At 58.3% G+C, this 13,555-nt stretch overlaps 1 protein-coding gene across 6 annotated transcripts in view; it reads left to right on the top strand.

Moving 5' to 3' along the window:
• Positions 1–11,934, top strand: part of ACOT7 (acyl-CoA thioesterase 7) — a 133,594-nt gene extending 121,660 nt beyond the window's left edge. For all 6 annotated transcript variants that reach the window (XM_025404978.1, XM_025404987.1, XM_025404972.1 and 3 more), the window contains one exon: positions 11,507–11,934. In XM_025404978.1, coding sequence (XP_025260763.1) covers positions 11,507–11,605 — 99 coding nt within the window. In that variant the 3' untranslated portion in view covers positions 11,606–11,934. The remainder of the gene's footprint in view (positions 1–11,506) is intronic.
• Positions 11,935–13,555: the final 1,621 nt, after the last annotated feature.

Here is a 13,555-nt window from a genome sequence, read left to right as displayed (position 1 = left end):
GACCTTGGGCGGACGGGGGCTGGAGAAGTGACCTGTGGGGAGGGACAGCAGGAGGCAGGTGGCAGCAGACAGATGTGGGAAGGCTTTTCAGCCTGCGGCAGGGTCAGAGCCCGTATGTCTGCTGAAGCGGAGGACGTCCCTGGCACCTCAGGTGAGGGCGGTACTTGCCTCTGATTCTTGCAGGTGTGGGCATTGTAGCCTCCACAGAACCAGGGAGTTAGGGCTGAGAGCTTGTGGGTCCTAGCCTGGGCCTGAGGAGGAGGTATAGACAGGGCGTGGTGCGGGGCTCGCCCAGGCCCCTGACCAGGGACAAGCCTGTAGCCTGTTCCAGGTACACCATGGCTGTCAGGGCTGAGTGAGCGCCATGAACCCACTGCTTCCCGGGCACACTGGGGAGGGGATGTGTCCCCAGATTAGCCAAGGCTCCAACTGCGCAGCCACATGATGCAGGGCAGGGTCTTTGCAAAGCAGGCTTCCAAACTGCAGCGAGCCCATCCCACAGGGTCTCCCGAGGTGGCCAGGCCAGGACTCCGAGCCTCAGTCTTTAGCCACTGAAATGTTTTCCGAATGGAAGTAGGAGGCAATAAGGAAGGTGGGTGCGGCCATCTTTTTTTTTTTTTTTTCCACTCTGTCACCCAGGCTGGAGTGCACTGGCGCGATCTCGGCTCACTGCAACCTCTGCCTCCCGGGTTCAAGCGATTCTCCTGCCTCAGCCTCCCGAGCAGCTGGGATTACAGGCGCCTGCCACCATTCCTTTCTAGTTTTTGTATTTTTAGTAGAGATGGGGTTTCACCATGTCGACCAGGCTGGTCTCCTGATCCACCTGCCTCGGCCTCCCAAAGTGCTGGGATTTCAGGTGTGAGCTACTGTGCCTGGCCTAGGTGTGGCCATCTTTACCTTGCCTTTTAGAGCTGCCTCATGCATAGCCAGGGGAGTTCCAAGAACACAGGGAAAACGCACACTTTTGAGCTTTGTCCACTCTGACGTGCCCTGACCTAGAAGAGCCCCTGAGACCCTCAGGCAGCTTCGTGTTGAGGGGGTCCCGCCAGGCCGGAGGCCATCATCAACAGGGTTGCTTTCCGGTTAGGAAGACAGGGCAACTGGATGCGGAGGCTGCTGCCTGTCTCCTGGGTGGGCAAGCGACTGGAGGGTCAGGGGAGGCTTCCTCTTGGGTGGTGCCTGGGTGAGGTCATCGAAGCCAGAGCCTTCAGGGAATGCCAGCCCCTCTGGGAGCTGGTGTGTCTGCTTCCCGTCCCCAGACAGGAGGGGGCGCCAGGCAGGGAGTCACTCGTCCGGGGTCGCATGGCCAACAGGCCCATCTGGGACCTCACTGCCTGGGAAAGGGGGCCGCTCGCTGCCGTCGTCGATGCCACTGTGCCTTCTCCCAGCCAGGCCCTACTGCGGGGTCCTGGGAGGAGCCCCGCCTGAGAACCCTGCTGTGCGAGAACCTAAACCCTGGGAGTCCCAGCGCGCTGTCCACCCACGCTATGCTGCCCACCCGCACCGCACTGCCCACGCCCACTGCGCTCAGCCCAGGGCCTTTGCTTCAGCCCCAGATGATCTCAGGACCAGTGCTGGGCAGGTGACTGAACCCCCGCAGGCCACTGTGAAGTGTGGGGGTTAGGGCACGTTTTAGTGCAAAAGTTTTCCGCTCCAGTTTGATCCTTTTGCCTCTCCTGGGGCCTTATGTGAGGCGTGGCCTCAGCACAGACCCACACAACTTTCAGAAGGCTCTGGAACATGGCACCCACCTCACTTCTGCTGCTGCCCCATGACCTCCTTCTCCCGGCCTCAGCTGATTCACCTGCATGAGTGCAGGGGCCCAGTAAGCCCCGCGCCAGCTGAGAGGACAGCATGGCATGGGCCAGAGCGTCTGGAAGGAGGGTACTGTTTGACCTGCTGTCTAGCCAGAGGGGCAGGATGGGCCCCAGGGCTGAAGTCAGTTGAAAGGCCCTCTGCAGCCTTCTGGAAGTTGTCTGCGATGCAGTGCTGAGGGCCACAGCTTTGTGACGCACCAATGTGGGGGCTGCAGACAGGGCAGGCTGGAGATGCCTCTTGGCTGTGGCTGTCTTGAGCCGTCGCCAGGCTGTTGCCCCAAGTCCCCTCTCCGAGCCGCCTCAGTGATGCTGTCGCTGGACGGTCCCTCGCCCCTTTGCACTTAGGAGGAAGCATGGGGCAAGGCTTTCCATGGTGGTGGCCGCCGCTCCCCACCCGCAGGACCTGCCTGACCCCCAGGCACGGTGTGCAGAGGGGCCTGGGGTTCTTGCATGGGCCCTGTTCCTCTTGAAGAAGCCTCAGGAGCAGAGATGGTCATTCTTGACTGTGTTCAGGCCGGGCCACGACAAGAAGAGAGGTGTGGTCCCAGGATGTAGGACAGAGAGAGAGGTCCCCACGTGGGGCCTTTGTCATGGGCAGGGCCCTAGGGTCTCTGCTGCCTCAACATCCTGGACACCCCATTGCCACAGGCTCCTGCAGGCAGGGAGGGGCTGCACCTATTCCCAGAGAATTTCAGGAGCAAAAGAGTGGGCGGAAGCACTGTGCGGTGGCCGCGCGCAGCCTCTGTGCACTCGCCCTGGGATGGGCACTGCCTCACCAGTGTGCGGGCTCTTACACCTGCTTCCTTTGTTTGTTTGGCCAAGATTGAACTTTTGGAATAATTTTTTAATTGCTGACTAATTTAGGAAATTCAGCTGTTACTGGAGTGCAGAAGGTTGACGGTGTGTTCCTGGAAGGGCTTGGTGAGCCGCCTGCCGCGTTTGGCCATTAGTGAGGGAAGCCCTGCCCCCCTCCGGCCCCCACCTTGCTGCCAGCCCACAGGCGTGAGTCATGGACTAGAATATTCATGAGGCTCAGAATCCAGTGTCCTGCTCTCTGTTCCTTTTGCCTGAGTTTAGCGGGAATCAGTCTTGTGATGGGAAAATACGTGCATTCTGAAGCTGCTCCTGTCACCTCATTGGTTAGTGCTTGGGAACATCCAGTGGCTGGTGAGTCCCATGTGCCTAGAACCCGAGGCATGGGTACCAAGAAGGAGGTTGGCGCAGATGAGAGCATGCAGCCTTCTCCTCCAGCCTGGCTCTTGCCTTCCCTCTGCCTGAGCCCAGACTCTTTCTCCAGCCACCTTTCATGTTTCTGCCCTGCACGTATCTCTGAAAGATCCACTGTGTCCAGACAGTCACACACTGGCCCTTCTGAGCAGCACTGGTAGGCAGCTCTTCTGATGCCACCTCAGCCTAACGGGCTGCAGGGGGTTAAAAAAAACCCACCTCGGCACGGTGAGCTGCTCATGTTCTCCCCATGAAGGTTTACAGAAGGCTCTGCTCAGAGCCAGGCCTGGGGGGCATACAACAGAGTGTGGGGTGGAGCCTTGGGGCCTCTCTGTCCCCTCTGCTGTCAGATTTGTGACATGGACAGAGTGAGCACTGCCAGGAGGGTGGCTGTACCAGGAGAAGCCCGTGGGTGGGATTTCCAGAGGGTTCAGTGAATCGAGGGAGCATCCCAGCTAGACCCAGGGCACTGCGGAAGGTGAGCGAGAAGCCTGTCGGGGAGGCCTGGAAGAGTTGTTGGGCTCACATGAGGTCCTGGCCATGGGACTTGGAGTGTTTCAGCAGGGCAAGCTCATGCCTGGAGTATCCGGGGGCTGGAGGCTGCCCACTTGGCGCTCTCAGCAAGGGGTGTGGAGTGCCCTGGCAAAGGCCCTTTGCGGCCAGACACACATCTGAGCCCTGCCAGCAAAGGTGCAGGAAGAAACAGGCCCTGGGCCCCACATGGTGGTAGAAATGATGCAGAGGCCTCCCTGCCTATGTGTGCAGGATCAGAAGCAAGTCCCCAGCATGGCCATAGAGCTGGCCCATCTCCAGGGGGATGGCCAAGCCTAGGTGTGCTGGACACTCCCATCTCACCTTTGTCACTGTTGCCGGCTCCTGTTCAGACCCTCCATGGTCTGAGCCCTCGAATTTGTTGGGGATACATGATGCCAGTATTGATTGAGCAGAAGTACTGGTTTTGAATCGTTAACATAAAGACCATCCCTATTTAGAATTAAGGCTGTTTGATCTGATCTTCATTTGTTTGATCATCCATCCATCCATCCGTCTGTCTGTCCGTCCGTCCATCCATCCATCCATCCATCCATCCATCCATCCATCCATCCATCCAGCAAATGCCTCCTGTGCCCCTGCTGTGTCCAGGCGCAGTGCTGGCCTCCAGCAGGACAGGAAGGGCTCCACAGGGCATAGCACAGAGTGGGCACTCGCAGAGCAGAGGTGTGCCGTGAGCATGTGGCTTCTGGCCCACAGTGGGCACTCAGCAGGTGGCAGCTGTGATCATTATTGGTGTAGGCTGGGGACTGCCATGTCCACACGCCCAGCACAGGAGCCTTGAGCCGAGCGTGCCGGGACCGCGGCACTCCGTGCCTGCAAGAGGGGCTCCTGAGAGGCCACCACCCAGGCCCCAGTCCCGACGCCTCTTCTCCCCTTTGTGGCGACGATCTCCCTGCCTCTGGCAGCAGCCTCCCGTTGGCCTTTACACCTCCTTTCTTGGCCCCACTCGGGGGCAGTTCTTTTGGGGTCTGAGCAGGTGCTGCTGGGTGAGGGGAGCCCCTGGTGAGGGTGTTTATGACTCTCCATGATGATCTCATTATTTGAGATTTCCGGCTGCTTTCTGCTGGAGGCTGGTGCAGTCCTGGGTGGGTGTGGCGGAGGAGGTAATTAACCCAGGCCTGCAGCTGCTGGGAGAGGCCGCAGCGGATGGCAGACAGGCTCCGCTAAGGCAAGGTCCTCAGGTGCAGCGAGACCCTGGGACACAGGTGCTTGTGAGGCTGGTGGTCCTGGCGCTAAGCTCACCATTGCTGGCTTCATGCACAGGGCCCCTCGCCTGGCCATGCTGAGTGTCCTCAATAATGAGATGTTTTCATTGCTTTTGTGATTATCCCAAGACCCCTCTTGTCTCCTGTTATAACAGGGAGAGGGCGTGCTACATGGCTTCCTAATTAAGAAGGTCTGTGTCCCTCAGGCTTACAGGAAGTTGTTATATCACCACTGGAAACGCTTTTTGTACCATTCATTAATTACAAAAAGGACAAGCAATTGATTTTACCGAGGGTGGAACTTAGTCACTCGTCCTCCATACCACGTTCCAAATGTGTGTTCTCCAAGCACAGAAAATGCAAAGTGGAAAACATTTGGTTTGCAGCATTCGGCTCTGAAAGCCACAGGCTTCCCCTCCAGTGGAAGAGAGCCCAGAAGACAGCAGTTGGCAGGAAGCACCAAGCGGAGGGAGGAAAAAGACGCAGACCCCAGGCCCAGGCAGCCACCAGGCTGCAGGGGAGTCAGGGGCTTGGTGCTGAGTGCCAGGCGGTGCTCCCTGAGCACCAGGGAGGGAGTGTACTGTCAACCTGCTACCCTGGGACCCTCCCCACACTTCTGTCCCCATGGGTGGTCATGATACCCTAAAGGCCCTGCTGCCTTAAGGCGACCCCAGGCCATCTAGCCCTCCTTTGGGGCAGCGACTCACCAGCAGGGCAGTCCTTGGAGTAGTCCCCAGGCTGCACTTGGCCTCAGGTATTTGTGAGGACAGCAGGACCGCCACGCAGACACACATGCGTGCACCAGGGACCGCAGACACATGTGCAGACACAGGTAGGAGCTCACGCGCGCCAGCACCACAGGAAGCACTTTGCCATGTCACTTTGTTGAGTTCCTGCTTCCAGGTGAACAAACCTGGCCCTGGGCCACACAGCTGGGCCCATGGGACTCAGAGTCCTGCTCCTGGCCGTGCTGCCCCATCCTTTCCATCAGGCAGGTGCCCGGGATACACGGTGGTCATGTGCCCTGAGCTTCCCTTTGCCACCTCATCTTTTCTCTCTGGCATATTCTTGGGGAGCCCCAGAGGCTCGGAGGAGCCTGCCTGAGGCCACAAGTGCGTGCCCGGCAGCTGGCACCACTGGCCAGTACCCCAGAGGCTCAAGTCCTTCCCCCACCAGCAGCCTCGGGGACTTGAGAGAGACATCTGTCTTCCCACAGAGCTCAGAGCGTTCTCTCCTCCCCCCCCCCCACCCCCAACCCTTCATTAAAAACAGCAGCAGCCAACGTATGCATTTATTTACTTTGCTGGGTGGAGGGAGATGACTGCGAGGAGGCAGCAGCCAGGCCCTGGGTGGGGCCTTGTGCTAGAGACATCTGTCTTGCTCTGTCAGCTTCTCACCCAGCGGGACAAGGTGGCCCCTTTGTCACTCGGGTAGGAGAACTATTTAGCAGAGCCATGGCCTGGGGAGGCTGGCTGCCCACCAGCAGTGAGCCAGTAACCTCCTACCATGGGACAGACACCGCCCTGCCTCCCTTTGTTCCACCTCCCTCTGGGTGGTGAGCCTGGGTCCTCAGGCACCTGGGACGTCCCTGCCCTTGACTGCCATCTTCATAAACTTCTACCCTGGAAGGATGCCCCGGGCACTCAGGGAGGAAGGCCCTGCCTTGGGAGGGCAGCGCTCATGGGTGGGTGCTCCATCCAGTGACACTGAGGCTCCTGGGCTGGTCTGGACTCCGTCTCAGAGCCTGGAACATCCAGCACATAGCACCATCCCCGGAGACGGGAAGAGCAATGGGGCCCGCACAGGCTCTCAGGCTCCCACACATCCATCCATCATCAGACAGCATTCACTTTGTCTGAGGGCAGAGCCTGGCTGATGAGTTTGCTGCAAATATTAAACAGCAGGACCACATCAGATCCACCTTGTGGCCCATTGCTGGGCACCGGCTTCTCCCTCTGCCTGGAGCTGACCCTGAGAATGACCTGCACACGGGTTCGTGCCCGCCTCAGGCTGCGTATTAACTGACCTCGTGAGAGGAGCAGCCACAGCCTTCAGCTTGTGGCATTGGGAATGCTTGATGGGAGGTGGGAGCAGCTGCAGTGGTTTCAGATAATATGGCTGAGGGCAGGGCAGGGCCCCTGCCTGGGGGAGGCCAAGCTCAGCAAGAGGGCCAGGGTGAGGTGAGGGGAGGCAGGGAAGCCCCTGACCCTGGTTCACCGTGGACACCCTGCAGGTCCATCGCCTTCCTCACTTCCCATGCACGAGTCCCACCCCTAAAAGCCCCTCAGCATAGGATGACCTGGAGGGCAGCCTCCATGCCCAGGTTTAAATGGAGGCTCTCCCCTTACCCGCTCTGCCACTTTGGGCAAGTTACTCAGCCTCTCTGCTTCACTTCCTTATTGGTAAAAGTGGAACAGTCATCATTTCCGTGCTGCTTGGTGTGGTTGTCAGGAAGACCCTGGTACGCACAGCCTGCCGCACCCTAAGCATGGGTCGTGCAGAGAATATCCCCTTATCGCTCTAGTCCCTGCCCCGGGTGCACAACCCATGTAGGGGCAAAGGGGCGGGAGGGCTCTCATCTGCAGTGCCTTCTGCAGGCCCAGAGTTGGGTGGTCCTCCCACGTCCTCGGTGGCTGGGGGACTGTGGTCACATCTCTGGTAAAGATGCCGAGAGCTGTGGGAAGTTACTCATATTCCACTGCCAGGTGGTCATGGAGGCCAGATCGTTAGGGGACACTGCTGTGTGTGGCTGGCAGAGGTGAGGACTGGGCTATCTGAAGCGCTAGAGGTTTTCTCAGCTCTTGGGCGCAGATCTCCCTGCCATTCGGGCCGTGCTGCATGCGTGGGGCCTAGGGCCCGTCACACACCTATGAACTGGACCAGAACATTTCGGGCATGGTCCTGAGTTAGCTCTTAGCGCCTCTTGGCGGGGAGTGGGGAAAATCGCGCCTGTGCACGGCCCGGACGGCTCCGTCAGCTCTGCCCGCAGCCCACCACTTGTAAAGCCAGGACCCCGTCTCTTTGGGGCCTGGAGATCATTGGTGCCCGGGGAAGAAAGGAGGGGCTGGTTTTCGTAGATCTAGGTCTAGTTAGCTTTTTGCTTTTCTAGCTTTTTAATTATAGAAAAAGTCAAATTATGCAAAAGTAAAGAGAAGAAAGAATTTCTGTGTCGTTATTAGCTTGGGGCCAGTCTCATGCGTTGACAACCCTGACCACTCCCCCACCACAGAGAGCTCTCACCTATGGAGGTTTCCTCTTTTAACAGCTTTATTGAGACGTAATTACATGCCGTTCTGTTCACCCACTTACAGGATACAATTCAGCAGGTTTTCGTCTATTCACAGAGGTGGACATCCCCCACCACAGTCTATTTCAAAACATTTTATCACTCCAAAAAGAAGCACCACTCTGTAGCTGCCACTGGTCCCCCAGCCCCAGGCAACCGCAAATCCACTTTCTGCCTCTGTGCATATGTCTCTCCTGGACATCTCGTATAAATGGGTGATAGGCAGCTCCCTGTGACCGGCTGCTTTCACCGTGTTGTTTTTAATGCCTGGTTGAACATGGGCTGCAGGGAGAAATTTGGTCCCCACAACCCTGCCGTGAGGTGGACATTGGCCCATTTTACAAAACAGGAGTCGATGTGAGTCAGTGGTGAATCAGGATTCACACCCAGCTCCAGGGTTGAGGATGCTGGGCTGGTTTCCAGGTAGAATGAAGAGACCATCCCAGGAAGGGCACACAGCATGGTCGGGTCCCAGGGCGGGCAAGCCTCTGCCTGAAGCAGCCCGTCCCAGAGGCTGGGCAGAGCTTGGTTCCTTATGAAAGGGGTCCCTGGCCAGCTCAGTTTGAGAAATGCAAAAGTTAAACAGACTTGAGACGTTTCAGAACCTTCATCCCAGTGTACATTGTTTATTGTAAGAGGCCATTTAGTGCATAGATCCCCAAACCTGCCTGGCACAGACCATCAGAGAGGCTTCAACTCCCAGTGGAGTTGGGGAGGGAGCCCAGAGGATCTGTAGACACAGACAAGCAGCGAGGCAGGCACCTCCCGACCTGGCAGCCCTTCGTTCCTCAGCCCCTCTCCAGGGCCCTGGCCTTGGACCGGCCATTCCCACCAGTCCCCCAGGGCACCTGTGGTAACAGCTCCCAAGCTGGTGGCATTGGCTCCACAGAGCCATTTGCCACCTCTCTTCCCTTGGCCCCTCCTGGTCCTCTGGTCCCTGAGAGCATTTGGCTGGGGACTCAGGCACTTGGGGAACAAGTTTCTCACCAGTCTCCCACATCTGCACGTTCCCAGGAAGTTCCCTCGTCGGGCCAGACCTGCCTGGCTCCTGTGGGCTGGGTGGGGGCTCCAGCTATGTCCCTTCTCACTCCAGCTGCCTCTCCTGGGCCAGGCTCACTCTCTCCTGCTTTCAAGGATTCTTTTTCTTTCCAAGCTCTTTGCCGTCTTTCCTCTCTGTGGAGGGCAGATACTCCACCAGCTAGAGGGAGGACCTGAGCCGAGGGGCCAGGCTTTCAGACTGGGAGGCGCCTGGGTGTGGTCTAGCCTGCCCGTCCCCAGCTCTCCTGCTCCCAGGGCTGCCACAGCCACTCCAACGCCAGCAGAACCCAGTACCAACCCCACCAGGCCCTGCTGCCTCATCGCCCAGCTCTGGGACCCCACCCCCACCCCACAGCACTTGCTCTGCCTGCTACAGGGTCTTCAAGGTAGGCAGGAAGCCAGGCTGTGGGCAGCTGCTCCTCTGCTGAGCCTCAGCCTTGGCCGCTGCAGGTGGACAGGAAGCTGCAGCTTCCCTCCACATCACCAAGCAATTCCACAGGGGAAGGGGAGGACAAGGCCCCTATAGCCCATCCTGGTGGCTCTGACCTTGCATTCTTGGCCATTTCAGATGTCCCCCGTTTGGGGCAGGAGCAGACAGAGAGGGGGCAGGGCCCTGCTACACAGGTGTGGTACGTGGGCCACAGCTTGTGTCACCTGGGATCCTGTTAGAAGTGAGTCTCAGCTCCCAGACCCACTGGATCAGAATCTGCATTTACAAGACTGGCGATGACTCAGATGCACTTAAAAGTTCGAGAAGCCCTGATCTAGCACATTCTGCCTCAGTGTGCACAGAAGTCTTCAGCTGTGCCCAGCAGGATGTAGCCATGTATGTCTTCAGGGGACCTTGTCATCTGCAGGGGCTGGGCTCTGTGCCCTCCAGGCCCAGGAATCTCAGGGGTCTTGCCCACTTAGAAGTGCTGCTAGAACTGAGAAAGAACATTTCGTTTTCCCTGGGCTGTTTCAGGTCAAATTGCATAGCCTCAAATTTTATTTTTAAAAGTCAGCCAGAGATCAAACCGTAGCAGCGGGAGGGACTTCTTCAATAAAGTGTCTTGGAAAAGCAGTTTTCCTGTGTACACCGAAGACTCTTCAAAGGGGGACCAGGACCGCTGCAAGGAGCGCCACCTATTTCTTTAAATACCCGAAGATTCTATTGGCTCCAGGCTGGCGAGGTTTTGACAGTTTACACCTGGTGACATTTAGAGACCGATTTTGGGGAGAGCTGAGGGGAGGAGGCATTTGGTATAACTTGGCATTACATCCTCTGACTGACTGCGCTCTCTCTTGCCAATATACCATTTGTCTATAAAACACTTAGGCCCAAAAATAGCTGTACAGATTGGTGTCATTGTGGCTGAAATGAAGGGCAACTGCCCCATCTCTGTGGCTTTCAGACACCCTCAAAATGTCGCGATGAAATGTCCCAGAGGAATTAGCACAGCTCATGAAACCCGACTTCTCAGCCAGGGTGGGGCCAGTCAGAACATGGCGTTGAGACACATGGGACCTCAGAAGTGACCACCTAATACTCCAGGGGTGGCACCTGCCCAGGGGCCACAAGACTTAGAGTGAAAGGGGGTGCCGTTCGTAATCGCAGCCGGTCAGCAGGCACGAACCAGGACTGTCCTGGGCAGAACCCAGTCTTTGGCCAAATCCCACCTGTTCAGTTGACTCTGCCCCCAGAGCAATGAGATGGGGTCCCTGGGGTCCAAGGTGCCGCCTCCTGAGTGCACGGTCCAGAGCATGGTGACAGGGCTCCCTCCCCACAAAGCAGACCTATTGCTCCCAGTACGGGCTGGGGCCTTCTCAAGGCCACAGGCAGCACAGCGTCTGCCCACTTCTCTTTGGGGGCAATGACCGTGTGCAGCTGGCTTTCCCTGCTTCTCTCTGGGGCAGTGGCCATGTGCAGCTGCTTTTCCCTGGGAGTGCAGCGAATACAGGGTCCTCTTCCTTTCCACTTATGTTCAGCTCCCGTGTTTCATTACCAAGTGCATTTTCCACCAAAGTCCAGTAGCAAACAGGCCCTGGGCTTGGGGTTCACCTGCTGTGAAAGGTGGGGTGAGGGTGTCACAGGGCTCAGCAGGTCCACTGACTGCTTCTGACCCGCCATGACCTTAGTGTCCCCGCCGTGGAGCTCTGCCACCCGTAGCTCCTGTGACCCTCAAAGCATCTCGGCTGAGCATATTTAGCCCAGTCAGTGGGCCCATCAGCAAGGTGGGACATGAGCCCCATGCCTGGTACCTGGCAGTCCCAGGAGGCCAGTGGAGCCGAGGCATGGTACTCTGCACCCACCAGGGCTGGGGCCCCAGGCGAGGTCACAAGGCCACGGCACTGGTTCTTCAGTGACCCTAACCTGCCTGTCTCTGTGTGGTCCACAGCCCGAGACCGAGGACGAGAAGAAGCGCTTTGAGGAAGGCAAAGGGCGGTACCTGCAGATGAAGGCGAAGCGACAGGGCCACACGGAGCCTCAGCCCTAGACTCCCTCCTCCTGCCGCTGGGGCCTCGAGTAGCCATGGCAACGGGCCCAGTGTCCAGTCACTTAGAAGTTCCCCCCTTGGCCAAAAACCCGATTCACATTGAGAGCTGGTATTGTCTGAAGTTTTCGTATCACAGTGTTAACCTGTACTCTCTCCTGCAAACCAACACACCAAAGCTTTATTTATATCATTCCAGTGTCAATGCTACACACACAGTGTTGTCCCGAGCGCCGGGAGGCATTCCGCAGAAACCCTTGGGAATGCTTCCGAGCACGCTGTAGGGTGTGGGAAGAACCCAGCACCACTAATAAAGCTGCTGCTTGGCTGGACCCACGCGTCCTGGGTAGTCATTTGTCTTGGGGGGCTGCTTTCCCAGGGGGTGTGGGATGTGGGGGCTCCCACGGACAGTCTCAGCCCTCCCAGCACCGGTGTGTGCCCTAGAACCTCAGGCACAGCCACACCAACTGGTGTCCAGCTGGTGACTCGCTGGCTATGAATGCCCATTTCCCATGGGGCCCTGGTTTGGTGTCCTGGCCCCAGATACCCCAGCTCCCTGGACCTCACAGGCAGCCCTGATGCTGGGAGGATGTGGGCTCAGGGCCACACTGCCTGGTGGGAGTGCCAGCACCCCACAACCCCACTGGCTTTCAGAGGATGCCGGCTCTGAGCCTGTGTGGCTTTCCTATGAACAGGGTGGGGCTGCTTGGAAAGACTCAGAGGTGATGGTGTGGGAAGAGCCGAATGTGGCCTGGCTTAGCATGTGGGAGCCCCAACCTGACCCAGCCTCTTGCTAGAAACTGCCCAGACACCCCAACATCCTGTGTGAAGGAGCCCCCCAGCTGGCACCAGGACCCTGTGCCTGACGTGGAAACTCCCCTAGCCACTCAGGCAGGAGGCTGCCGGGATGGCTTATAGGGCAGGGGTCTGAGGAACAGCACGAATATGTGTCAGTGCCATCGGTGTGAAGCTGTGGGCATACGTGTCACTGATATATCTATGCATGTGTGTGTGCATCTGTCTCTGCATGTCTGTGAGCACGTGTGTGGTGAGGGTATCAGTGCAGCACGGTTTATCTGTGCATCTGGCCCTGCCAAGGCCACTACAGGGGCCAGGACCCCACCTGCATCCACTGCTGAAAAGGAGGGTCCAACCAAGCATGCCCAGAGGTGGCATCTGGGAGAATGTTCCCGACTCAGTCTGTCCCTGAAGCCCCAACATCTGTCCTGCCGCCTGGAGAAGACCGGCCCGTCAACAGCTGCAGTCTCGCACAAGGCTCCTTCTGGCCCCTGGAGAGTGAGGACTTGGCTCCAGATGTGCAGAAACACCAGCCAAGAGCTTGGGAATCTGTCCCAGGCCCCAGTCACGGCTGACGGGCTTATTTCCTGTCTGGGAGGGGGTTGGGGGTGGGAGGGACAAGCTCAGCCACATGAAGCTTCTGCCACCCCACCCTGCCCCTTGGCCCCCTGGGGCTGGCCTCAGCCAGCCTCGGCCCCCAGCTCCACCCATGACCCATGCCAGAATGGTGCCCTGGGTTCAGAGCGATGAGGAGGCCACCCTTCCCAGCAAGCAGAAGGTCCAGGGCTGGCCACAGTGGGGCCTGAGCCCAGGGGCTCACTGAGAGGACCAGGTCCTCAAAGCACCCACATCCTTCACTTGAAGGTGGGCCCCACATCAGACTCCCTAGTTCAGTCCTGGCTCAGCCACTCATCCGTGTGGCTTTGGGCAAACCAGGCACCTAAAAACCGCTTCCCAGGGGCACCCAGCCCTTTGCAACAGACCTCAGCACAGCACGAAATAAGCCAGGGCCCCAGGGCAGCCATCAGAAGCCATCTCCCACCTGCCCCAGAGACAGCTGAGGCCGGGCAGAGGCACTGGTGCAGGCAGTGGGTCAGCTGGGCTGGCTGAGGGGAGCCAGGCCCAGACAGAGGCATGGCTCTCCATGGCCGTGTG

The sequence above is a fragment of the Theropithecus gelada genome, chromosome 1 (assembly GCF_003255815.1).
Source record: "Theropithecus gelada isolate Dixy chromosome 1, Tgel_1.0, whole genome shotgun sequence".
NCBI lineage: Eukaryota > Metazoa > Chordata > Mammalia > Primates > Cercopithecidae > Theropithecus > Theropithecus gelada.
Note: the sequence above shows the minus strand (reverse complement) of the source record. Positions and strands in the feature narration are given on the sequence as shown.